This window comes from Oryctolagus cuniculus, chromosome 2, assembly GCF_051225735.1.
Source record: "Oryctolagus cuniculus isolate XC-2025 breed Fujian yellow rabbit chromosome 2, ASM5122573v1, whole genome shotgun sequence".
NCBI classification, from domain to species: Eukaryota; Metazoa; Chordata; class Mammalia; order Lagomorpha; family Leporidae; genus Oryctolagus; species Oryctolagus cuniculus.
The window spans coordinates 189,820,267-189,847,040 of NC_142868.1; the positions used below are offsets into that span (position 1 = coordinate 189,820,267).

Consider the following 26,774-nt stretch of genomic DNA (forward strand, 5'->3'; position numbering starts at 1 on the left):
TTTCTTCTCTAATGGCTCTGGCTAAAATTTCCATGACTACATCGAATAGCAATGGTAAGAATGGGCATCCTTGTCTGGTTCTAGATCTTAGTGGAAATGCTTCCAACTTTTCCCTATTCAATATGATGCTGGTCATGGGTTTGTCATAAATTGCCTTGTGTTGAAGAATGTTCCTTCCATACCCAATATGCTTATGTCTATGTTCATCAGAGAAATTGGTTCTTTCACTTTTGTACCTTTTTCAGGTTTAGTAATTAAGGTGATCCTAGCTTCATAAAAGTTTGGGAGGATTCCCTCCCTCTCAATTGTTTTGAATAGCTTAAGAATTGAATTTAGTTCTTTAAATGTCTGCTAGAATTCAGCAGTGAAGTGGTATAGTCCTGGGCTTTGCTGGGAAGGTTTTTATTACTGATTCAATTTCCATCTTGGTTATTCATTTATTTAGGTTTCCTATGTCATCATGGCTCAGTTTAGGCAGGTTGTATATATCTAGGAATCCATTTTTTCCAAGTTTCCTGATTTTTTGGCATATACTCTTTGTAGTAATTTCTGATGATTCTTTTTATTTCTGTGGTGTCTGTTGTTACACTTCCTTTTTCATTTCTAATTTTATTGATTTGGGTCTTCTTCTCTTTTGGTTAGTTGGGCCAACAGTGGTTCAATTTTGGTTATTTTTTGAAAAAATCAGCTTTTCAGTTTGCTGATATTTTGTAGCTTTTTTTGATTTCAATTTCATTTACTTCTCTAATTTTAATTATTTTGCTTCTACTAGTTTTGGGTTTGTTGTTTTTCTAGGTCCCTGAGATGCACTGATAGCTCATTTATTTGGTGACTTTCCAATTTCTTAATGTAGGCCCCCAACTTTCTTTTTTCTTCTTCTTCTTTTTTTTTTTTTTTTTTTTTTTTTTTTTTTTTTTTTTTTTGACAGGCAGAGTGGACAGTGAGAGAGAGAGAGACAGAGAGAAAGGTCTTCCTTTCTAGAGATTCTTGAGTTCTAGAGATTCTTGAGTTGTTGATTTCCAGCTTCATTCCATTGTGGTCAAAGATGAATGGTATGATTTTGAGTGTTTTGAATTTGCTGAGATTTGCTTTATGGCCTAGCATGTGGTCTATCCGAGAGAAAGTTCCATGCACTGAGTAGAATGTGCATTCTGCAACAAGATGCAGAATTGCTACATTTTCTGTGTGGTTAATCTGTCCATTGCTGAAAGTGGAGTATTGATGTCCCCTATTATTACTGTTTTGGAGTCTATGTCTCCCTGTAGATACATTAGCATTTCTTTTAAATAGCCAGATGCCCTGTAATTAGGTGCATATACATTTATTATAGTCACATCTTTCTGTTAAATTTATCCCTTAATTATTACATAGTACCCGTCTTTAACAGTTTTTCTGTTAAAGGCTATTTTGTCTGATATTAGGATGGCCAATTATTTTCCTAATTTCTTCTTTTTTTTTGGTCTGACTATAAAATTTCCAGAGATTTGTCTTCTAACTTTGATATTCTTTCCTCTGCCTCATTGTGTCTGTTCTTAAGGCTTTCCACCATATTATTCATTTGTTCTATTGAATTCATTTCCAATATTTCATTCCGATTTTGCTTTAAAATTTGAATTTTGTGGGAAAAAACTTCATTTACATCATGTACAGATTTCTTTAGTTCATGAATTCGCTTCTGATTATTTCTAAGTAATCCTACAACCAATTTTTTGAGTTCAATTCTGGTGTTTCCTCAATTTCTTCATCTGCAGATTCTAGTATTGAAATTGTGTTCTTTTGGGTGCATCACTTGTCTTCCTTATTCTTGTTTCTTGAATTGCTGCATTATTATTAGGCATTTGTGGTGATACTTGCTCCCCCCCACACCATGATGGCTATTATCTTTGGACTATGTCTCTGTGTCTTAGTGGACTGTCTTCTCTTTCAGTGAATACCCAACACATGTGCTGAGTCAGTCATGGCGTTCTTTCAGTGCTCCAGGGTGAGGGGATTGTCCAAGGTGACACCCAAGTTGGGTGTGGTAAATTTCTTTTTCTTTTTTTTTTTTTTTAAATCACGGGGGTGGTTTGTTCTGCTCTGTTGGCATATTCTCATGCTCTCCTCAAAGGAGACCAATGCCTGGGTGCTAGCTCCAGTGGGTATAATTTTCATCTGCACTGCCACAAGAACCACACAAAAGATCCGTGAAGTCTTCAGTGTGAACAGAGATCCTGCAAGAATGACCCTCACCAGGGAATCAGGGAGCCCTGAGTATATGGAGAGGCCCACAGTGACTGCCCAATGTCCCAGCCATATCCTGTGCCCTCCCACACAGCCCAGTGTTTCCAGTTACAGCACACAAGGCTCCCACAGTCACTATTACCCAGTCCCTGGTTAATTCTCCTAGCCAACTTAGACATCTCCTCTTGGCTGGTTGCTAGGCACGCAGACATGAGCTGTTACATGTGCCCAAAATGGTGCCTGCCCTTTCTTGGCTGGTTATAGGATGCCGGTACAGGGTAGTCAGGAAGAGAAAAACATGCCCAACATGCCCCCCCGCCCTGCTTTTTCCTCTGGGTTGGCAGGTACACTGTCCCCTACAGGGCTCCAAGCCAGGCCCACATTAGGTACTTCCTGCAGCTTTACCACCAGTGACTTAGGCTGCTGCAGTCTGATCTCATCTCACTTCAGAGCTGGTGCTGAGGCTCTCAGCTGCTGGGGTCCAGAGGTGTGCGCATCCACTCCCTCCACAGTTTGCATGGAGTTTCCTCTGCTGTTTTCTCCCTAACCCTTCCCTGAAATTGCACTCTGTCCACTTTCTTTTAACTATTCTCCCCTAGAGTAGAGCTGTAAGCTCCCTTTCTATTTTGCCATCTTCTCTGGGAACACATCCTTTTATATTTCTACTTGCACATTTGGAGATGTTTTTGAGGATGAAATACTAAAACCTGGAATTCTGGGTCAAATCCATTTTAAGTACAATCCTGTGATATATTATTGAAACTGATTTAGAATTAAACCATATGAGACAAGTCAAGCCCTTTGGAGAGAAATCTACATTTTAAAGGAGCAAACTATGTGGCAATGGTATTTTAAATAAACAGTAAATATTCGGCAACTGCTATATGCCAGGTATTTTAAATATTTTTACATGCATCATTTCATTTAATGAGTCCTTTTAAAAGAGAAAGAAAAAGCTACCTTCACATTCATTGTGAAGTTTCTGTAAACAGTCTGGGCCCCATAAAGAAAAGCATCTCCATCATTGGTGAGGCAGCCATCTACATAACCTTCGGCATTGAGGTAGGCACACATGGCTTCAGCTTCCCCAGCGGCTTGAACCCAGGGTATTCCTAAGCAGTCCAGCAAATCCAGGCACTGAAAACAAGTAGGTGCAAGAAATTACAAATTTTTGTAACTGTTAATTTCTTCAGTTTTTTAACTTAGCTGTGTATTACAAACAGTAGCTAGTTAGGGGTTTTTAAAAATCATTATATTTAATAAACTATGAACACTAAATACCTGATGATATTAAAGTTAACACAAAACTTTTAGGAATAATAATAATATTGTGCATATGTCTTTTCTTGTTTGTCACCTTTTAGAGAAAGGTACTAAAATATTCAAAGTGATACAATTTTTTGGCTGGGGGTTGCCTCAAAATAATGTGGGAGAGGGGAGTGGTGGGGCAAAGATAACACAAGATGGGTCAAGAGAATGACATTTTCCAGATTCATCTATTTTGTTGCAAATAACCGGATTTCATTTTTTTAACACTGATTTACTTTTTTTTTCAATTTTTATCACACCTCTGAAAAGTATTACTACCCTCCTTTTAGAGATAAGAAATGAGGCAGAGATAGGTTAAAAATCTTGCCCAACGTCTTGGCTTCTAGTTGTCAATACCAGAACATGGACACTTAGAAATTCAGGTTAGTTTTACTCTAAAATATAACCTTTTCCTTCTAGCTAGATTGGGTTTCTATTCATAGTAAGGTTAATTATTAAAGATGGTGACTGGCATTGTGGTGTAGCAGGTTAAGCCTCCACCTGCAGTGCCGGTATCCCATATAGGCAGCAGTTTGAATACTGGCTGTCCCATTTCTGATCCACTTCTCTGCTGATGGCATGGGAAAGCAGTGGAAGATGGTCCAAGTGCTTGGGCTCCTGCACTCAAGTGGGAGACCTGGAACAGTTTCCTGGCTTTGGCCTAGCTCCAGCTGTTGTGGCCATTTGGGAAGTAAACTAGCAGATGGAAGATTTCTTTCTCTAACTCTGCCTCTCAAATAAAGACAATTAAATTAAAAAAAATTATTAAAGATGACAGGAATGGGTATTTGGTGCAATGGTTAAGATACAGCCAAGACACCTGTATCCCTTATCAGTGCCTCGTTACAGTCCTAGCTGCGCTTCTGATTAGCATCCTGCTAATGTACACCCTGGGAAACAGCAGGCGATGACTCAAATTTCCTGGTTCCCTGCCACTCATGTGGGAGACCCAGATTAAGTTCCTGGCTCCTGACTTTGGTCTGGCTCAGCCCCAGCTGTTGTGGGCATTTAGGGACTGAACCAGTAGATGTGAGCTCTGTTTGTGTCTCTCTCCCTTTCAAATAAAAATAAGTTTTAAATTAATTTTTAAAAGATGACATATTTTAGTAGAGTAAAATATATTCTTGAAATCTGAATTATTGAATTAAATCTGAAGGCTCACCTCTCTCAAAACCAGTTTAAAGTGTGATCTCCCTGTTTGCTGAGACAATGTTTTTCCAGAAGACCCATAACGAATTTGATTCCTCTTGCTTATGACATCAGCTTTCAGCTTTGGTGGTTCCCCTTCCATAACAAACACTAATTTGACATCCATTTGCATTAAATATGAGATACGAAAAAACAGGTTTCTGAAATGTATAAATCAGTATTAATACAACCATCATAAATTTACTGCAAGTCAAAATAGAAATAAAGGCAAGAACAATAGACTAGTATCAAAAGCATTACATGCAATAACATTTTATTTACTAAGTTAACATTTTGCTCAGTGGGAAACCACTGAATGTTCTTCTGCAAGGGAGACTTAACTGTCATCCTAACTGCTATGCGGAAAACAGCCTGGAGGAGGCGGCCCAGAGAAGGGGAAGGGAAATTTGTGAAGATGTCAGTTCAGCAGCCCCGGTGAAGGACCAGCGTGGTGCAGACTGAAGTGCTGTCTCTGACAGTGAGTGGAGTTTGTGAACACAAAGGACAGTGTAGAAGTGGAACTGGCAAGACTTACTAATGGAGTGGACAAAATAAGGAGACAATGGCTCCCAATTTCTGGCTATTAATAACTGAAGCATCCTAGTTGGTATGTTATTTAGGACAATGAAGAGGGTTAAAGATGGAAATCTGTGAGTTATCACTATACAAGGGGGCAGATCTGGACACATACATACCTTAAAATCTCAAAATGCAAAAGGACAACAAGAAAAAGAAATCAAGTAGAAACAAGACTAAGACCACAAGTGTGCTTACACAATTACACATCTACAGCCTGAGAACTTTGATTACATATTTATTATACCTGAGATGTGGCTTCATGACGGTTCCAATCATTTTTTTGACTGTCTGTGCTTCACACACCCAGAGACTCAGATCAACTGCAATAGTTTTCCCACCAAGATTCTGCAAGTGGATGTGTTGCTTCACAGGCTCCAGAATTTGCCACAAGTCATTCACTCCCATTCTGCTGATAATCTGTTATTTGAAACATAACTTAATTTTTAAAAACAAGATTTATTTATTTGAAAGGCAGAGCTACAGAGAGGCAGAAGCAGAGAGAGAGAGAGAGAGAGAGAGGTCTTCCATTCGCTGGTTTACTCCCCAGATGGCTGCAATGGCCAGAGCCAGGCCAATCTGAAGCCAGGAGCCGAGAGCTTCTTCCAGGTCTCCCATGCAAGTGCAGGGGCCCAAAGACTTTGGCCATCTTCTACTGCTTCCCTAGGCCATAGGAAAGTGAGCTGGATGGGAAGTGGAGTATCTGGGACTTGAACAGCACCCATATGGGATGCCAGCACTGCAGGCTGGTGGCTTTACCTGCTATGTCACAGTGCCGGCCCCTAAAACATAACTTTATAAACTGTTGTTAAAAGCTCTTGGGTACCAGTCCTCTATCATAATCAGGGAAACAAAAACAAAAACAAAAAGCAAAACCAAAAAACCAAGAGCAAGATAATAAGTAAAAAAAAACTGAAGGAAACACCAAAGGATTAATGAAGAAAAATGGATGGGAAAGTGGGGGTAAAACAAGGGATAAGAAAACAGAAAGAGCATTAGATTTTTATGTTGCAAAGTCATACATGTTCATTTTGAAAAAATAAAAGGAAAATTTAAAGAAAAGATGTTTTGGCTGGTGCCGCAGCTCACTAGGCTAATCCTCGTGTCGGTATTCCGGGTTCTAGTCCCGGTTGCTCCTCTTCCAGTCCAGCTCTCTGCTGTGGCCCGGGAAGGCAGTGGAGGATGGCCCAAGTGCTTGGGCCCTGCACCCGCATGGGGGACCAGGAGGAAGCACCTGCCTCCTGGCTTCGGATTGGCACAGCGCATCGGCCCTAGCGGCCATTTGGAGGGTGAACCAACGGTAAAAGGAAGACCTTTCTCTCTGTCTCTCTCTAACTGCCTGTCAAAAAAAAAAAAAAAAAAAAAAAAAAAGTTTTATGTCATCTACAGTTATACCACCCAAATAAAACTAATGTTAAACGTTTTTCTTTGTACAGTGAGTACATGATATTTTAAAAACAAAACTCACTTAAGCTCTGCTATTTTTACCTGCTTTAGTATTTTCCTCCTCCTTTGTAATTGTTTGATAATGATAGAGGTAGTTTGTAATGGAAATTGAGTCTGACTATACAAATACAATCCAGATCATCATTGACATCATCAACAGTTGACCTTTGTTCATTCCAAAAACACAAAGCAGAAGACAAAAGTAAATTAAGTCAAAGGCTCTTCTGTATTCAGAAACCTGGTGAATATAACTGATGTACTGTCTGTTCCTTTAAACAGCCATCCTAAGTAATTTTTTTTCAAATTGCACTTCCGTAATGTTAACTAGGCACCTACCATTCTCATCATACACTCCTGTGCAAGGAAAGGGAAGATTTGTGGGAACAAGCACCTGCATGCTCTTTCTGTTCTATTTTCTCAAAACTCCTCATTACTCATGTTCCTAATAAGATTTTGCTCTAGAAAAATTTTAGGAGTCTGCATTAGCAGGAAGCTGTAATCCAGAGCAGAGCCAGGACTTAAATGCAGGCACTCTGATCTGGAATGCAGGTGTGCCACTGGCCATCTTAACTGCTGTGTCAAGCACTCACCCCAAACTTATCTTTTCACACAATTTTTTTTCAATATCTTTTTGAAGTACCCTTGTATCTCATATACATATATATGTAAATATTCCAGAATCTGAAATGCAAAATACTTCTTGTTTCATGCATTTCAGATAGGAGATACTCAAGATATGATAGAACCAGTTCTATTTTTTCTCCAGGCATGTGTGGCTACTCCCAGTGAATCATATTCCATTAATGTCCCGGAATGAAACAACCTAGTACAGGACTACAACAAGTTTCAGTGATGTGTCTCTGATTTTTCTTTACCAGGATCCTCAGAGGGAATACAGTTTATATCACAGTCATATATGTGTGTATGCCATCAGACACAAAAAGAAGTGGCAATCTTCATTACTCTTCAGTTTTATATGTGTCGTTACCTTATATAATGAATCACTCAGGACATGATAGAAAGATTGAACCTTATGGCTGGGAGAGCCATAGAAAATGCACCTTGCCCAAGTCCCCAGGGCTAATTCCTAGGCCATCTTAAGGAAACTAGAAAATCTGAATCATTCTTCCCTCAAAAAGCTATACTGAAGTCTCATTTAATATCCAAGTATTTGGAAATTTGCCAAAGACTGCTTTCTAATATGACCCATGAATTACATATTTGGTCACTTCTAAATCTTTAGAAACAAACCATCTAAAGATTCATAATTTATTTTCCCAAATCATTACATATAAGGGCCACATTTAGTTTTAATTTTTTGTTTTTTAAAGATTTATTTGGGGCTGGCGCTGTGGCATAGCAGGTAAAGCCGCTGCCTGCAGTGCCCACATCCTGTATGGGCGCTGGTTCGAGTCCCAGATGCTTCACTTCCAATCCAGCTCTCTACTATGGCTTGGGAAAGCAGTAGAAGATGGCCCAAGTCCTTGGGCCCCTGCACCCACCTGGGAGACCCGGAAGAAGTTCCAGGCTTCTGGCTTTAGATCAGTGCAGCTCCAGCTGCTGCAGCCAGTTGGGGAGTGAACCAGTGATGGAAGACCTCTCTCTCTCTGCCTCACCTTTTCTCTGTGTAACTCTTTCAAGTAAATAAAAAGTCTTTAAAAATATGAATGTTAGGGTTTCAGAGAGAGGTAGAGACACAGAGAGAGGGCTTCCATCACTGGTTTACTCCTTAGATGACTGCAGCTGCTGGAGCTGGTCCAATCAGGAGCCCAGAGTTTCATCCAGATCTCCCAAGTGGAGGCAGGGACCAAAATACTGGGGCCATCTTCCACTGCTTTCTCAGGCCATTAGCAGGGAGTTGGTGCCCATATGAGGTACTGTCGGTGGCTTAAACTGCCATTGCCACAACAGTGAAGGGCCACATTTTTTGAAACTTTTTTTAATTTGAAAAATAATATATACATATGATTATTTAATAAAGGAAACAACACATAGGTATCTGTTTTGGAGAATAATTCTTGCCATGCCTGAGTTGAAGTTATCCCAGGTATTTTGTACCTGTGTTCATTTGAAAACTTGGAGACTTTTATCAGTATGCATAGATCGATCTCATTTTTTATTTGCTGTAAAATCCAGTCTATCGTCTGAACATACCATCATCTGCTTAGTCCTCTGTTGAAAATGCTTGGTTCTTTCCAGGATATATTGTATATAGATCTGTATATGTCCAAGAGCTTATCGTAAAATAAACCACTGGAAGAGGTATTGATCAGTTGGAAGTATTCTACTTTTAAAATTTTGACCACCTGCCTCAAATTCATGTTTAAATGAAGTAAGATGTTATGACAGTGTTCTTCCAGAGAGAGGAATTGAATTATTTCCTTCAATAGCAATGTATTCTAATATCCAGTGTGAGTCACACATGAGAGGAAAAAAAACTGTCAACAACTTCATGTACAAACTTGAGTTTTATGTGTTCTGTGGTTAATATTTTAAAAGTCCCTTCATAATAATGCCTTAGAGACTATATGCACATATTGTTTTTCCAGCATTAAGCAAAACTTTTCATATTCAGTCTAAATCTATGCCACAATGCTGTACTCAATCAATGGAGCTTCTTGATGTAAAATAAAGTTAGCACTGGATTACCATTAGCTATCAAATGTTTCTTTGTATTTATAAATCTGTATATTTTTCTTTGTAAAAGATATATCCAGTACAAACACTGCCTTTCTTACAAAGGTTAGGATGTTATGCCTCTGCTTGGAAATGTAGAATAAAGGAACAAGGAACTCTACATTAAACAGAATAGGTTTTATAAAAAACACAGCTGTTGGGGGTGTGATTTACCTTTAGAAAAATAGGATATAATAATTAGAACTTTATACAGTTTTAACCTTTTAAAATCAACCGATTAACCTATAAAACTTTAGACTTTTTGTCTAGCACCTTTAGATAAGTTAAGCAAGTTTCATATAGCTGACAAATCCACTATGAATAGAGAAAAGATGAATGGGAAGGTTATGATGAAGCTATGAAAGGAAAATGAAACAAGATTAATAGATGGTCACTTGTGATGTGTTTTCTCAGAAAGAATAGAGGCTTAGGAGGAAGAAGGCTTAATGAAAAGTATTTGTGAAAACACTATAAAGTAAAGCTATGGGAAGGAATGGCAGAATGATGCCTTCCCTTGCTGCCTAACCCCCATCACCTCGGCTCCTTTCTTTGCTGACGCCTCCCCTCCTTCGGGACCCCCTGGACTGTGGTGGCAACAAGTGATGGCTCCATTAGTAGGGACCCTGTCACCTGCATGAAAGACCTAGAATGAGTTCCCAGCTCCAGGCTTCGACCTGGTCCAGGCCAACTATTGTGAGCATTTGGAGAGTGAAGCGGTGGACAGAAAGCAGCTCTTTCTCAAATAAAATTTTTTAAAAGGTAAGCTTATTCTGGAGCAAAACTAATTTTTGAAAGCCATGCATACATTTTTTATTAATATGCCCTTCCATGTAAACCCCTTATAACTAGGAGGTTGGAACCCAAGTCTTAAACACAAAATTAACTATATACACTTTATATACATAGTCCAGAAGTAATTTCATACAACATTTTAAAATAATTTTATGCATGAAATAAAGTTTCAAAGTGTGGAAATTTTCAATATGTGGTATCATGTCAGTGCTCAAAGTTTTGGATTTAGGATCCTTTTGGATTTCCGGATTGGGAATGCTCAACCTGTAATACATTATGTCTCTCACAATTAGGATCCTTTGGCAATATAAAGGCTTATCACAGTTCCCGTAAGTAATATCTGTCATATAACACTATCACACTTAATTTCTCATGTCACTTTAATTTCTTTTGCCATAAATAAGCCTGATTTAAAGAATGAGTAACTAGTTATATTACAAAATAACTGGCAATGGTAATTGAAAGATATCTGCAGTGTCTACCTAGGATATTTACTTTGGCTATACTTCAAAAAGGTGAGTAAAGATCACAAAGTTATCATAATGGCTAGTTAAACACAACTGGTACGAATAACATAGACAAAAAAACAAAGTACAGCCCTCAATCCTTACCATCTCTGTGCTAAAAGTCTTCTCCATTTTCCCTCAGCTAAGTGAAAATGGTTACCACACTAACCTATCTCAAAGCCTATTAAACTGATTTGGCACTTAACCTACAATCTCTGTATATCTACTGAAATGGATTTGAAAAAGGCTGTTAAATTCTTTTCAGAGGCATAAAAAATTACTACTGTGCAACATGCTTCATTTTGTACTTTTCTCTCTGAATTACAGGACATAGGGGGTAATTTTCATAGGCGCTATCCTCTGTAGACACTGTAGAGTCTTTTTATCCTTAGTAATTTATTAATGAATTTGTTAGATCTTTAATTACTACAAAACTATTCCTACGGTCTAAAAAATATGGATTAGAATTATGCTAAGCAACAATATTGAAGGAATTGGGTATAGGCCTGGGAATCAGAACTTTTCTTCACTCTCGTGTCTTCTAATATTCTTTATCCCACATCATCTGATATGTCTCCTGAGGTCTCAACTAGAATATCTAACTGCCTACTTGTTATCTGCCAATGAACACATAATATGCTAACTCTGATTCTACCACCTCTCCTCAAAACTGTTTCTCCTCGTCATCTTTCCCAAATATGTATGCACTCAGCCAGAAACCTAGCAGTCATTCTTGATTTTTCTCTTTCTTTTGCTCCCAATAAACTTGTCAGCAAGACCACTGTCTCCATGATACATCCTAAATCCGGTGTCTAATGATACTTTCCTGATGTGGCCTACAGGATACTGCAGCTGGCTCCTCACTGGCCTTCCTGCTTTCCCTTTTCAGGATCCTCCCCGGCCACACGGAAGCCAGAGGGATGTTGTTTGACAGCTCAAACATTAAAACCATCATCTTTTTGTTTATGGGTAGTGAATTTCCTTGCTGGTGACACAACTTATTTAATTCACAAGTTTCTACATTTATAGTAGCAATCTTATAAACAGTTATAAAATGTAAAATTTGTTTATGCAAAATTATGTGTTCTAAATATATTCTTTTAAATTATTAATATAGGATTATCCTCAGTACAGTCACAATCTAAGCTTAAATATACATGCTCTTTTAGAAGAAGATTCATGCCGGCGCCGCAGCTCACTAGACTAATCCTCTGCCTTGCGGCGCTGGCACACCGGGTTCTAGTCCCGGTCGGGGCACCGGATTCTGTCCCGGTTGCCCCTCTTCCAGGCCAGCTCTCTGCTGTGGCCAGGGGGTGCAGTGGAGGATGGTCCAAGTGCTTGGGCCCTGCACCCCATGGGAGACCAGGAGAAGTACTTGGCTCCTGCCATCGGATCAGCGTGATGTGCCGGCCGCAGCACGCTGGCCACGGCGGCTATTGGAGGGTGAACCAACGGCAAAGGAAGACCTTTCTCTCTCTCTCTCTCTTACTGTCCACTCTGCCTGTCAAATAAATAAATAAATAAATAAATAAAAAGAAGATTCATAAAAGTAGAGTATTAAAAGACTACTTACATAATTTTGTAAGGGAAAATAACATGAAATGTATATTTTATTAAAAGAACACCATAGTTATTATTTTTTTTTTTTTTAATTTTTGACAGGCAGAGTGGACAGTGAGAGAGAGAGACAGAGAGAAAGGTCTTCCTTTGCCGTTGGTTCACCCTCCAATGGCCGCCGCGGCTGGCGCACTGCGCTGATCTGAAGCCAGGAGCCAGGTGCTTCTCCTGCTCTCTCATGGGGTGCAGGGCCCAAGTACTTGGGCTATCCTCCACTGCACTCCCTGGCCACAGCAGAGAGCTGGCCTGGAAGAGGGGCAACCGGGACAGAATCCGGCGCCCCGACCGGGACTAGAACATGGTGTGCCGGCACCGCAAGGTGGAGGATTAGCCTGGTGAGCCGTGGCGCCAGCTCATAGTTAGTTTTAAGAGAGCAGTTAATCTCAAATCTCTGTTTCCATCATCTATTGTTTCCCTTCCTGGTCACACGTTATTGGTACTAATTATTTCCCTGAAATGGCATTAATGGTTAAGACTATAAAAGCATGTAGAACTCCTAAAAGGGACAGACTGGTACAGCTTTTAAGATAATGAACTATACTGAAAGATAGAACAGATGGCTCTTGTATGTGGTTATAATCAACTTAATGAGATTACTTAAAAATAGTTCAGCATTAAGTGAAATTTAAAAGCAATACACACACCAAATTTATGAAAAACTATGTATAGTTTTGTCATGTTATGTTTTAATAGAGTGAAATTTGAAATTTTTTTGTGGTGTGGAATTTGGTGAGTCTATTGTCCTTTGTAATTTTATTTATATCAATTTACTCAGGCAATCAATATATATGACATGTTCACAATTCTTAGTTGTGGTAAAAGAATATTATGTCAATCAAAAAACTTAAGACAACACATAGCAAATAACTTTACGGTTTACAAGTAGCTTCAATTTATTTAGTTTACTGAAAAAAAAGCACAGGACTTGTGAAAGACAGTCTAGGATTTGGTATTAGATATATCACTGGTTAGGTATATGACCTTGGAAAGACATTTAGCCTTTCTGTAAGATGAGAGGAAGTAAATAAAGGTAAGTACAAGATTATAATACCTTTTGAATCTATGACCAATTTTGGTAGTTTGGAAGAAATTACTGGTTGGAAGGAAGAGCATAAACTTCTAGCTGGAATAAAGGGCTTACGAGTCCACTTCAAGTTAAAACAAAAACAAATCCTTTGATGTAACCATATGGTGCCCATAAATCAATTTATGCTTCTAAAACTTCCTTAAAAGCTAATAAGCTTTTATTGGTTAATTATAAAACTGAATGAGGTGAGAAAAACACAGACCCTTGCTAATTCCACTAATGAATCAAATTTAAAGAACATAAAAAGAGAGCATTGACTTATGCAAAAATCCATTTTATTAAAGCAACAGCTTTCCATCCTATTTCAGCTTCAAATAAATACTTTCGAAAAAATTCTTTAACAATAAAGTGGGAAATATTTAAATTTCCCAATTCCCACTTAGATGGTTATATTTTCATATAGATTGGTAAATGGTGTAAACTTTCAGTCAGTGTGAAAGTGTTACCGAATGGAATTCACCACCTACCTTCACTACCGAATGCTACTTTTTAGATTTCTTTTGTTTTATTTTCACATGACTTTAAGCTTTGAGGTTTAATATAACCCTGGCTTACCTTACTTGTCAAAAAATATTAAACACATAGAATTTACCAGGAATGCTTTTAGGTGCTGGACCAAAAAAAAAAGAAGCCAGGCTCTGCGTTTAGGGAACTTAGGTAAGCCTGTAGATTAAAAAGGGCACTATACCAGCGTCACCAGTACAGACCCAGAGGTCAGGAGAGAGGCCACCTGCCCAGTGTCTGGATTACGGGAGGCTTCCTGGAGGAAGCGCTTCTCAGCCAGGACCCGCCAATGGTGACCGGCCCACAGGGACGCGGCAGCGGGGCTGGGGGCTCTGCGGGCCCCTCCGCTGTTGACAGAGTGTCCTCCTACACAAGCAGGCCGCCGGCTGCGACCCCACTGAGGCCTCCCGTGCTCCACGCGTGACCTGGCGGTTTTAAGCCACATTTCACGTCAGTTGCAACGTTCCCCCCGGAGCTAGCAGAGGAGGGCCCGCGCCCCTGGAGAGAACAGGGCTGTCTCCATGGCCCCCAAGCCTACCAGCACACCGTGTGTGAATCCGGCCCCTCCAATGGGCACCCGAGACTGCCCCAAGGCAAAGAGAACAACGCCTTCAACACCCGGCACTTCCTGCAAGCCAGCGACTCCTCGGGGCGCTGCACCTGGTCTCCGCTGGACCAGCCGCTCTTCTGTCACTTGCCAATCAAATAAAAAGCGTCCGCTTGTTTGCACATCGTTTCTCGGTTTTTTATTTCTATAAAGAACCCATGAAACTCGCTAAGGCAACCGCCCTCCCCTCCACAACCGGTAACACACTGGAGACTCCGACGGGGTCAGACAAGCCGTGGGCCGACGGCAAGTCGAAGGGGAACCGGGTGGGAGAGGTTTTATTACTGGAGGCCCAAGGCTCCAGGACAGCAAGCCGGGCAGCCGCAGGGCCCGCGGCCGGGTCAGATTTTCGACCTCACGCAGAGGCCGCAGCCTGAGGCGTCTCTGGGGCCCGGGCGTCACCCCGGAACCCAGAGCTTGCCCCTAACTCGGATTTTCCCAGGAACCAATTTACGTAAGCACCGCCGCGGGACTTACCCGGACAGCGACTTCTCCTTGGTTTAGGAAGCAGCCCCTTCTTTATTTACCAGCTTGGGCCTGAATCCTCACTACTGCTGCCGCCAAGTTTCTGAATTTTCTCAAACAAACAAAAAGTCCCTCGTGCCTTTCCCCAGGCAAAGCCCAGGAACCGCCCGGACACAATTCGAATCGCGCGCCCTCGCCAGGAGGCCCCGCCTCTTCCGGGAAGTGACTGTTTCCGCGTCCCTCCCCGTAGCCGGGCCGGGCCAGTGGACGCATGCGCGGACCTGTTGCCGGGGACGCGCCGTTCTCTTTCCTTTCACTTAAGCGGATCTCCCGCCTCCCTAGCGTTCGGCCGCCGTCGCGTAGCGCGTGCCTAGCAGCCACCCTTGCCCGCCCAGGGGCAGTTCGGGGCTGTCCTCTTCGACTCCGGTGGCGCGAATTCCCCGCACCGCGCACGCGCGGGCGGAGTCGGGGGGGGGGGGGCGGGGCGCACGCGCGGATCGTCCCGCGGTGGGCGCCGGGGCGGCGGGGTTCCAGCGTTCTCCGGTGGCGATCGCGCGGCTCCCGGTGGGCCAACGGCTGCCGGCCCAGGCCGAGACGCCCCTGGGGTGGCTCAGGGCCCGGTGGCATCGCGACGGCCCGGCCTGTTGGGTTCCTTGAAGCAATTTCGACGTGGTGGAGGTAGGGTGAGGGCGCGCGCGGCGTCGCTCTGCTTCGCTGCGGGGTCTGTTGCCCCCGAGCCCACCCGGGCGGCCGCGGCAGGCGGGGTCGGCGCGGCCGCGGCGGGGTCCGGGCTATTCCGGGGCCTTCACGGGAGAGGCCCGGCCGGCGGCGCGGGAAACTTGGCGTCCGCGCGCGCCGCCGCTTCCCCGCGGCTGTCCCTAGACGGCCCCGGGCGTCGCCGAGAGCCCCGAGGAGCGGCTGGGGCGTCGTGGGCCCCGCGGGTCTGAGGGCTGCCTCCCTCTAACGGCTGTGGACGAATGTCACTTCGGTGAGGTGTTTTTTTTTTTTTTTTTTTTTTTGAGAAGTCCCACTGTGTTAACCTAGGGAAATTTAGTTGTGATCCGCGAAGGGTTTTTGACTGACGTTTGTTCTCCCTGGTTTCTCGTGGGAACGACCGGAGAGAGATCCTGACGAAGAATTGCGGGAAAACAGGACTCGGGTAGAGCCAGGGCTGCAGGACCCAGGGGGCTAGGGTGACACGGCGATGATTCCTAGAAAGAGCACCTGCTTGGTGTAGAAATCCTGAAGACAAACGACTGAGCGCTTGCTGCTCCGTGTATAGTTAAAGAATAGAGACTAAAAGCCAGCTTCCGTAATGTATATTCCAAGGGAACTTCCAGATTCCCCGACTTTTGGGTGGCTGCTTTGCAGCCCTTGAAAACATGCAGTAGCATGTGCAGGGGTCTGTGCATAGTTCTGGGAGGGTGTGAGCGGGCAGGGAGCGTGTTAGAACGTCTGCTTTAATCAACTATCGCATTCTTACGCTGAGTACTTTTGTGTCGGAAGGCATATTCAAAATTTCTTTTCCTGAATAGCTGCACGTGCCCAAAAAAGTTTGCAGACCACTAGAATATTACTTAAAAACATGTTTTTGTTTCCGTCAGAAATGGTTGTGTAACCTGCGCAGATTGGTACCACCTCTTAAGTTTCAGTTCTTCAAGTTGAAAACAGTGACACATTACCCAACTTACAGGATTATTAAAGATGTAGACAGAGAGAGGGAAAGTAAAAAAAAGGTTTATATAAAGGGTCTCTTCCTTTTTTAAAAAAAAAAAAAAGGTTTATTTTATTTATGTAAAAGAGTTACACAGAGAGAAGGAGAGGCAGAAAGAGAGAGAGAAATATCTTCCTCCTGCAGGTTTACTCCCCAGTTGGCGGTGGTGGCCAGAACTGAGAAAATCCGAAGCCAGGAGCCAGAAGCTTCTTCAGGTTTTTGCACACAGGTGCAGGGGCCCAAGCACTTGGGCCATCCTCCACTGCTTTCCCAGGCCATAGCAGAGAGCTGGAGCAGAAGTGGAGCAGCTGGGACTTGAACCGGCGCCCGTATGGGATGCCAGCACTTCAGACGGCGGCTTTACCTGCTACACCACAGCACTGGCCCCAAGAAAATTTTTAGTTGACCCCCCCTCATCTATGTAGAGTTAGTATAAAGCAGTTAATATTGAGTTGGGCAAAAAGTAAGGACAAGTGACACATTAAAAATTACTGATGAAAAGCAGGCTTATAGAGTGCCTCGTCTGTAGATGTTTATAGAAAAACTGTGTAACATTTGACTCAGTTTGAGACCAAAGTTAGGAAAAAAATGATGACATCTATATGTGGCTTACTTTCAGGAATTAGTAAATGATTCAGAACTTTACCTTAAGAGTATGCATTATATTTGAGATATAATTAAATGCGACAATTCTATAAATACAAACTGGTAAATCCAACTTACTGAGGGTCACGTGTAGTTGTTTATACTACATTAATGTTAGTATTTTTGAGTCTCTGTTTACATGAGTTACATCTTACCTTACTCAATAAAAAAAAATTACTTTTTTTTTTTAATTTTTACGTATTTATTTGAAAAAGTTAGAGAGAGAATGAGCGATCCAGCAAGATCCTCCATCCACTGGTTCACTCCCCAAAATGGCCACAACACTGAGGGCTGGGCCAGGTTGAAAAGCCAGGAGATTCATCAGGGTCTCCCAAGTGGATACAGGGGCCCAAGTACTTGGGCCATCCTCCACTGCTTTTCCAGGCCCTTTAGGAGGGAGCTGAATTGGAAGTGGAGCAGCCGATATCTATATGGGATGCAGGCACTGCAGGTGGAGGCCTAATCTGCTGTACCACAGCACTAGTCCGCCAGACTACTTTCTGTAAGTTTCTTAGTTCCACTCCCAAATCCACTTACACTGCAGAGAATAGTTTACTACCACCTGGCCTCTATATCTTAGGAATGCTTTGGGTGGGAGGGAGGTAGGGGGGAAGAATCACCATGTTCCCACTGCCTCTGTCTCTCTGTAACTCTGCATTTCAAATAAATACTAAAAAAAATAAATAAAAACAAAAAGTTATTCTGCTACAGAATTAGATAACTATTCTGTTTGTCACTACTGATAGTCCCCATGTTGGTATTAATGCGAAATATGAAATATTAAATACTTAAATAAAATTTAGAGATTTTAAATTCTGTTGAAGTTCATTTGATGGCTCTCATGTTTCCTATATACCTATATATTGTAATGAACCTTTAATTCTGGATTTTTCTTTTTGATTTGTTCCTATTCTGATGGAGTTTTCTTCCTGTAAAAGAGAATTGATGTGTTCCTAGTTCATAATATTTTATTTTAAAAATAAATAATTTTTAAAAATTTTGTATTGAGCATTGTTGACATGGTGAAACTCTTAGAGGGACTTTTCTGCTTTTAACAAATTGCAGAATATTTGAAAGATTTTTGCATCTGTGTATATAATATGTCTCTTTATCTTACTAGAAACACTTTTGCTGGTTAGCCTAGAACTTACTCTCAGGAAAATCTATCATCATTAAATGAGTATTTTTGAAAATCAACCATCATTGAATTACAGTGATTCCTATTTTGAAAGGTAGGATCCTTCAGTATTTGTTAGATGTAGGTTACCTTGGCAACCTAATAGCAAACTGCAAATTCCAGACCATGCCCACTTAACAAAAAACATTGTCATCTTGTGTAGTTTCAGTGTTCATATCTTTTGTATAGCATAGCATGTCACATTCCTTGTAAGACACTCACCACATTTCCCCTAGTGCATCTGCTCCCTAGTTTTACATGAAACATTGCTGGTTTTTTTTTTTGTTTGTTTTTTGTTTTTTTGACAGGCAGAGTGGACAATGAGAGAGACAGAGAGAAAGGTCTTCCTTTGCCGTTGGTTCACCCTCCAATGGCCGCCGCGGCCGGCGCGCTTCGGCCGGCGCACCGCGCTGATCCGATCGCAGGAGCCAGGAGCCAGGTGCTTCCTGGTCTCCCATGGGGTGCAGGGCACAAGCACCTGGGCCATCCTCCACTGCACTCCCTGGCCACAGCAGAGAGCTGGCCTGGAAGAGGGGCAACCGGGACAGAATCCGGCGCCCCAACCGGGACTAGAACCCGGTGTGCCAGCGCCGCTAGGCGGAGGATTAGCCTAGTGGGCCGCGGCGCCGGCCAGAAACATTGCTGTTTTCTAATGATAAAGTACTAAAATCAGTAGCTGGTGTCTGAGTGTCTGCTAACTGCAGGTTGATGTATGAGGCATTAATAAAAACTTTCTTAGGAGAATTTAATGTTGGGAAAACAAAAAAAAAAACGCTCTTTGCTCTTGTATAATAATCACTATTCAGTAGTTGAGAGGAGGCTAGAGAATGAGTGGGAGAAAAAAGTACTGGAGAAATAATGGTCTGGCAGTATTTCAGGGAATTTTAATTAGCAACAAGCTGAAACCAGAGTACATTATTTTTGATTCCTGCTATTAAATCATCTGAAAAATATGCTTGATTTGGGACATTTTGGTTTCTTGAAGAGATTCAAAATGTACTGTCAATTATTTGTTTAAAAAAAAAGAAGCCTAATTTTATAACTGAAATTGTACTTTGGCCCCAAAATTTTGTTTAGGTTAAATGTCCTTAGGATGTCATGATAGCTTTTAAATGATATTTTATTTATTATGTTAGATTGTTCATTACTACCAGGAAAGGGTAAAGGCTGAGCTCTTTAATGTGGTTCGTATCATTTCTCAAACTTTAATGTGGTTAGGTATCATGTGATGTGTTATTACTTTGAAGGTTCTGATTAACTTTGCCTAGGGTAGGGCTGAGATTCTGGATAGATGGCAAGTTCCCAAAACATGGAGTTGCTGCTCAGTGACATAGACTACATTCTGAGTGTCAAGAGTCTTCAAGACTCTGTTCTGTGTTTCTTCCCCCATAGCCCTCACTTTATTGTTGGCTATCTGTGCTTACGACTAGCTGCAGTTTATCATGGACTTCCTTCTGTGAGTGCACTTCAGAGAGTTCTTGGAAAAATGGAATTAAATGACAGTTATACTGCTGGCGCCGTGGCTCACTAGGCTAATCCTCCGCCTGTGGCGTGGGCACTCTGGGTTCTAGTCCCCGTCAGGGGCCGGATTCTGTCCCAGTTGCTCCTCTTCCAGTCCAGCTCTCTGCTGTGGCCCAGGAGTGCAGTGGAGGATGGCCCAAGTCCTTGGACCCTGCACCCGCTTGGGAGACCAGGAGGAAGCACCTGGCTCCTGGCCTCGGGTTGGCATGGTGCGCTGGCTGCAGCGCGCCGCCGGAGCGGCCACTGTGGGGTGAACCAACGGAAAAGGAAGATCTTTCTGTCTCTCTCTCTCTCACTGTCCACTCTGCCTGTCCAAAAAAAAACAAAAAACAAACAAAAAAAAAACCCACAATTATACTTTAGTGCAACAAAATCTTAACATTGTTTATACAAGAGATATTCAAAATTTTTTCTTACCTACCAATGTCTGACACTCTGCTAATTGGGACATTGAGATGCTTGCTTTCAGCTTTGTCCAGATTAGATAGACATGCAGGATACACTTGGCTTTTGCTAGCATGGGTTTGGGAGGAGCCAGTTTTTTTTTAAGTAGTGTTTGGCTGGAATAAAGGAGTATGATGGAACTTGTTTTCTGCTTTTATTACCTGCCCCCTTCCTAGCCCTTTAGTTAGAGAGAGCAAGATTTCAATGGAGCCTTTTCCCCCAGTACCTGTTGGTGTTGCCTGGTTGCTGGCTTCTCTGAGTCAACTTTTTTTAATTATGATGAAAGCAGGTCTAAAGCACTTCATCAACAAGAGTTTATTTTGACTCAAGGTTCAGAGGTTCACGTTCAAAGGTTCTGCAGGCTCTTGGTTCAGCCTCTGGTGATGTCATTCTTGCAGGCAGAGTCCCAAGATGGCACAGGGCATCCCATTGTAGGCAACACGGAGCATATGTGTCTCTCCTCTCTGCTTGTACAACCAGCAGGATTCAATCACAGGAATTCTACCTAACAGCTTAAGCCAATCTCTTAACCTCACAGAGGTCCTGCCTGTAAGCATCGTAAGTGGATTTAGTTTGCCCTTTTAGTACCATTAACATAAGACTTTGGGGACTATATTCCTACATGAGTTGGAACCAAATTGTATTCAAGCCGTAGTATGAAGTCTGAGATTTCTGAGGCAGAGTGAAAACTCAGTGAACTCCCATTGTTTCATTGCTTGAGTCCTGGGGTTGGATGGTTTGCTTTCTTCTTACTACCTTTCATAGTCTTAATGTCAGTTTTATATGCAATGTCCAGAGTCTTTAGTTTTACTTCATGAGAGGAATAGGAAAAAGTACATCTATTGCATTTTCCTGGAAACACAACTCTGATCACTTTTTCAGCTTGTGTTTGGGAGAGAGAATTAGAAACTGAGCTCTAACCCCATGCATATCCTTTATATCTTTCTAGTTTATAAGTTGTATACGTAAGCATTAAACTCATCTTATTAGAGAAAAATGAGATTAGAGAGGAAAAGAACTATTTGGAGAAAATGTTTAACACAGCTATCAAACTTACTCACTGCATGAAGGAACTCATGGTGACATATCAAGGCTTTAGAAAAAGTGATTTTGTGTAGTAAATTTGAGGCTTTAAATGGTCAGCATTTTGAAAAATAAAGTTACAAAAAATTGATTCAGAAAGCTGTAATGAACTCAAAAAAGTGTATATAACATAGAAATTCAGATTTTTTTTAAAATTTACAACATCTCCACATTTAAAAGTTTAAATGTAATTCTTTCAAAACATTTTAATATCTTGCTATGAAAGCAATTTTAGAGCATTAAAGATTGACAGACCACCCAGTTCACTTAATTAAGTTTGTGTTGTCGTAGTACCAAAACCTGACAAAACTGATTCCTCAAGCAGTTCTTTTAATATATATATATATATTATATGTATAACATATATATATATATATATATCTTCAGAATTTATTCTATCCTTGGTAAGTTTGGAAAGCAGTAGATTAAAAAATTAAGCACCGGGGCTGATGCCGTGGTGCAGTGGGTTAATCCTCTGCCTGTGGCGCCGGCATCCCATATAGGCACTGGTTCTAATCCCACCTGCCCCTCTTCTGATCCAGCTCTCTGCTATGGCCTGGGAAAGCAATAGAAGAAGATGGCCCAATTGCTTGGACCCCTGCACCCGCATGGGAAACCGGGAGGAGGCATCTGGCTTCTGGCTTTGGATCTGCGCAGCTCTGGCCTTTGCAGCCATCTGGGGAATGAACCAACAGAAGGAGGACTTTTCTCTCTGTCTTTCCCTCTCACTGTCTGTAACTCTACCTCTCAAATAAATAAATAAAATCTTAAAAAAAAAAAATAAGCACCATGTAGGAATGTCTGTCTCCCTCACTGTCCTTTTCTTTCTCACATTCCTTCTCCAGAGTCCCTCTTCTCCTATTTCTTACCTCTACTCCGTGTTTTTCTTTTAACACCACTCCAGTAGCTCTCTTGTGCCTGTATATACACTTAAGGCTAGGTTTCTTGGCCTGTGTATACAGCATCAAATAGAGCTATCATCTGTTAGTGAGACTAGAATCTGTCAGTCCAAACTGATGAGCGAGAGAATCTAATTCATTCTACTATAGTTGAGGGGGATAAGAGGAATGGGTCACGCACATGGTTCAGACAGGACAACTATGATCTAGCATTTGGGGTACTTAATTGAGCCTAGAAGTATTTCTCATATTGGTCCTTAGAAATTTTTGATTATGTATGTCAGAAATTTTTTTCTCTTTTTATTTGGCAAACAATTATTGAATACCTATCATTTTAGGTTTTAAATGTATTCTAAAGAAAAGAATGAAAGCAACAATCAAAGTCATAAAGCTTAATTTCTTGGTTTGTTTTTTTTTTTTTTTTTAAAGATTTATTTATTTGAAAGGCAGATTACAAGAAAGAGGGATCTCCATCTGCTGATTGACTCCCCGGATGCCAGTAACAGTGGAGGCTGGGCCAGGCTGAAGCCAGGAGCCAGAAACTCCATCCGGGTCTCCCACACAGATGGCAGGAACCCAAGCACTTGGGCTTCATCTGCTGCCAGGCACATTAACAGGATGCTGGGTCTGAAGCAGAATGGCTGGGATTCCAGCCAGGCACTCTAACAAGGGATACTAATGTCCCAAGTGGCGGTTTAACCCTCGGCATCACAGTTACATCCCATGAAGATTAATTTGACTTACATAGACTGTCAGTTTTGACTAGAGATTCAGCATTCATGTGTTTATTAGCAAAATCTTGTATAATTTTAACCATTAACTGTCTAGGTTCAGATTTTATTGTGTACTGGGAAAAAAATAAGACAACACAGACTGTTTCTTTAACGAAGTTACTAGTTACTAAGCAACACAGCTTCAAAATGAACCTCTTTGGGAAAATAATATGATTTACTTATAGCTAGTAAAAATGGGGAGATTGTTCTGAGATAATTTTGAGAGTCACTATGCCATCTCTATAAGTTGACATTGGAAACTGGAAACTTTAATTTCACAAATAAGATCTTTTACTTTTTTGTGAGTTTAGGAGTCAAAGCGTTTAGGTAGTCTTGTATCAATAAACTTTTGGCCATGAATAGCTTTGAAGTAAGATCAACTGGTGTAGAATATGCAGATAATTTTTTTAAGCTGCACAAATTTATTGTATTTTTATGTAGTTGAATTCCACAGGTTTTACTGGACTACAATCAGAGCATCAGTAAGGCTGTGTTCCTTTTTGGATTCTCTGGGGGAAATCTTTTTCCTTACATTTTCCAGCATTAGATTCATGACTAATTGGTCCTCTTTGCAGGATAGAAAATTTTGATTTTCTTTATTTTTCTAAGTACAAATGGTATAATATTTAAAACTTAATAAGCTTCATGTGATTTAATTTCATTGAGTTTAATGTATATGGAGTAGTCGTTATGAATGCTATATTTGATTTACTTCATTGTTAACTGTATATATTTGTTCAGACCTGATGGCCAAAAGAAAGGAAGAAAATTTCTTCTCTCCTGAAAATGCTAAAAGACCAAGACAAGAAGATTTTGAAGATTTTGATAAAGATGGTGATGAAGATGAATGTACAGCTTCTTTCACTAATGGCACCTCTGCTTTGGTAAGTATGAAATTACAAAATTTAGCTTTTCACTTGGCATGTTTTTCATGGCTGGTTTATTTCATATTTGTGATCTTTCAAAATTGGAAGGCCAAGGTAGGGATGGGCATTTGGTGTAGTGGTTTAGATGCTACTTGGGACACCCACATGCTACATTGTAGAGCCTAGATTTTGGTCATGGTTCCACTTCCAAAGCCAGCTTCCTGTTAATATGCACCGTGAGAAGTAGCAGGAGATGGCTCAAGTACTCCCATGTGGGAGAGCTAGATTGAATTCCTGGCTCCTGGCTTTGGCCTAGCCCAACCCCAGCTGTCATGGCCATTTGGGGAATGAACCAGTGAATGGAAGATCTTTGTCTATCTCTCTTTCTTTGTCTTTCCAATAAATAATAAATGGAAAAAAAATAAATGAAAATGAAGAGTCAAAGTAAAATAACCTCTTTTAATCTTGAAGTTTATATTAATTGTTAGAAAAATTAATAGAGAAATTAGTGAAGCAAAGACTTGGGTCTTTGATAAAATGAATAAATTTGACAAACCTCTTTTAAGACCAGCAAAGGAAAAGAAGGGGAAAAGATACAAATTGCCAGTAATAGGAATGAAATAGGGGTGTGAGCATAGGTCCTGTAGAAATCAAAAGCATAAGGAAATAGAGTTAACAGTTCTGTACACATAAATTTGACAATGTAGGTGAAGTCCACCAATTACTTAAAAAGAAAAAAGTACAACGCATGCAATACGTAGTATATGATTTGACTGTTTCCATAACTATTGAGAAAATTTAATTCATGTTTTAAAACTCCTAAAAAGAAATATTCAGGCTCAGTTTGTTTTACTGTACAATTGTACCAAACTTTTAAAAAAGAATGTACATGCAATCTACGTAGTCTTTTCCAGAAAACGGAAGAGGAAGGAATGCTTTGATATCATGATCCTGATATCAACACCAAAGAGATACCAAAAAGAAAACCAACCATACGTGTTCATATGCCTCTGCAGTAAAGATGCAGAAATCCTTAACAAAATATTACCAAATATACTTAAAATTCAGTAATATTTGAAAAGCAGTATACCCCATGAACAAATGGATTTATTGTAGGCATACAAGCCTGATTGGCATCTGAAAATCAATTTAATTCACCATACCACAGGTTGAAGAAGAAAAATTATGGTCCTGTCTCTGGATGTAGCAGAAGTATTTGACAAAATTCAATACCTGTTTGTGATTAAAAATCTTCATAAAAATAGGAGCAGAAGGCAACTTCCTCAACATGATAAGCAACATTGACAGGAGGATCTAGAGCTAATACCCAGTAAACATATTTAATGGTTAAAGATAGAAAAGTTTTCATCTAAGATCAGGAACATAGTAAGAGTGTCTGCTTTCATCATTGTTATTAAGCATTGTGGTAGAATACCTAGTTAGTGAAAATAAAGTTGGAAAATAAGAAATAAAATATAGAAGTTAGGAAGAAAAAAAAAAACTGTCCTCACTTGCAGATAACCTGATTATCTACATATAAAATTTTAAGGAATCTACCAAAAACTCTCAGACTAAAGTGCATTCAGCAAAGTTATAGCATACAAGATACACATTTTTAAAAATTGCATTTTATATAATTGCATTGAACACATTGACATGAAAATTCAGAATTCAATTGCATTTACAGTCACTCAAAAATGCAGTGCTTTAGGGAAATTCATATTAAGATACCATGATACATCTGTAAAATTCCAGACCAAATGCCGGCAAGGTTTTGGAGTAGCAAAAACTCATTCATTTCTGGGAAATGTAGAATGGTGCAACCACTTTGGAAGACAGCCTGGCAGTTTGTTACAAAAATAAACACACTTTTACCATACAATCCAGTGATTATGCTCCATAGTGTCTACCTAAAGGAGTTGAAAACTAGTGGTCTCACAAAAACCTGTACATGGATGTTTGTTGCAGCTTTATTTATAATCTCTTAAACTTGGAAGCAACCAAGATGCCCTTTGGTAGGCCAGTAGATAAACTGTAGTATGTTTAGACAGTGGCTTATTTTTCAGCACCAACAGGAAGTGAGCTATCAATCCTTGAAAAAAAAATGGAGGAAAGAAGCCAAACTGAAAAGGCTATATAATGTATAATTTCAACTCTGATCTTCTGGAAAAGCCATAACTATGGAGACAGAAAGGCCAGTGATTACTAGGGATAGAGAGGAGAGATATCAGCAGGCAGAACACATAATATTTAGGGCAGTGAAAATACCCTGTGTGATCCTATAGTCGTCAGATACACGTCTTTACAATTTTTAAAAATCTACAGAATGTGTAACACGCAGAGTGAAGCCCAATGTAAACTATGGACTTAGAGTGATAATGATGCATCAGTGTAGATTCATCGGCTGTAACCAATGGGCCATTCTGGTATGAGAATTTTTGATACTAGGAGAGGCTGTGCATGTGTGGGAGGAGAGGATGCTTGGGAAATCTCACTGTGTGAACATAAAACTGCTCTAAGAAAATTAATCTTCAAAGAAAAATGAATTAAAAGATGTTCAGGATTTTTATGCTGGAAAGTAACCAACACCGATGAAAGGAATCAAAGAGAACTCAGTAAATGGAGACTCATACATACTTACAGATTGAAAACTCAACATA

At 40.7% G+C, this 26,774-nt stretch overlaps 2 protein-coding genes across 4 annotated transcripts in view; one reads left to right on the forward strand and one right to left on the reverse strand.

Moving 5' to 3' along the window:
* The window catches only part of GEN1 (GEN1 structure-specific endonuclease), a 39,090-nt gene extending 23,849 nt beyond the window's left edge, over positions 1-15,241 (reverse strand). Inside the window, exons 1-4 of one of the 2 annotated variants that reach the window (XM_002710039.6) lie at positions 15,005-15,241; positions 5,540-5,712; positions 4,691-4,877; positions 3,181-3,357 (exon numbers count right to left, since the gene is read on the reverse strand). In XM_002710039.6, coding sequence (XP_002710085.2) covers positions 3,181-3,357; positions 4,691-4,877; positions 5,540-5,700 — 525 coding nt within the window. In that variant the 5' untranslated portion in view covers positions 5,701-5,712; positions 15,005-15,241. Of the gene's footprint in view, positions 1-3,180; positions 3,358-4,690; positions 4,878-5,539; positions 5,731-15,004 lie in introns of both variants that reach the window. The other variant, XM_089327831.1, reaches the window with a different exon arrangement.
* Positions 15,242-15,479: 238 nt separating this feature from the next.
* SMC6 (structural maintenance of chromosomes 6) overlaps positions 15,480-26,774 on the forward strand; it is a 99,847-nt gene continuing 88,552 nt past the window's right edge. The window contains exons 1-2 of one of the 2 annotated variants that reach the window (XM_051840235.3): positions 15,480-15,670; positions 23,990-24,132. In XM_051840235.3, coding sequence (XP_051696195.1) covers positions 23,995-24,132 — 138 coding nt within the window. In that variant the 5' untranslated portion in view covers positions 15,480-15,670; positions 23,990-23,994. Of the gene's footprint in view, positions 15,671-15,804; positions 15,981-23,989; positions 24,133-26,774 lie in introns of those variants that run through there. The other variant, XM_089327828.1, reaches the window with a different exon arrangement.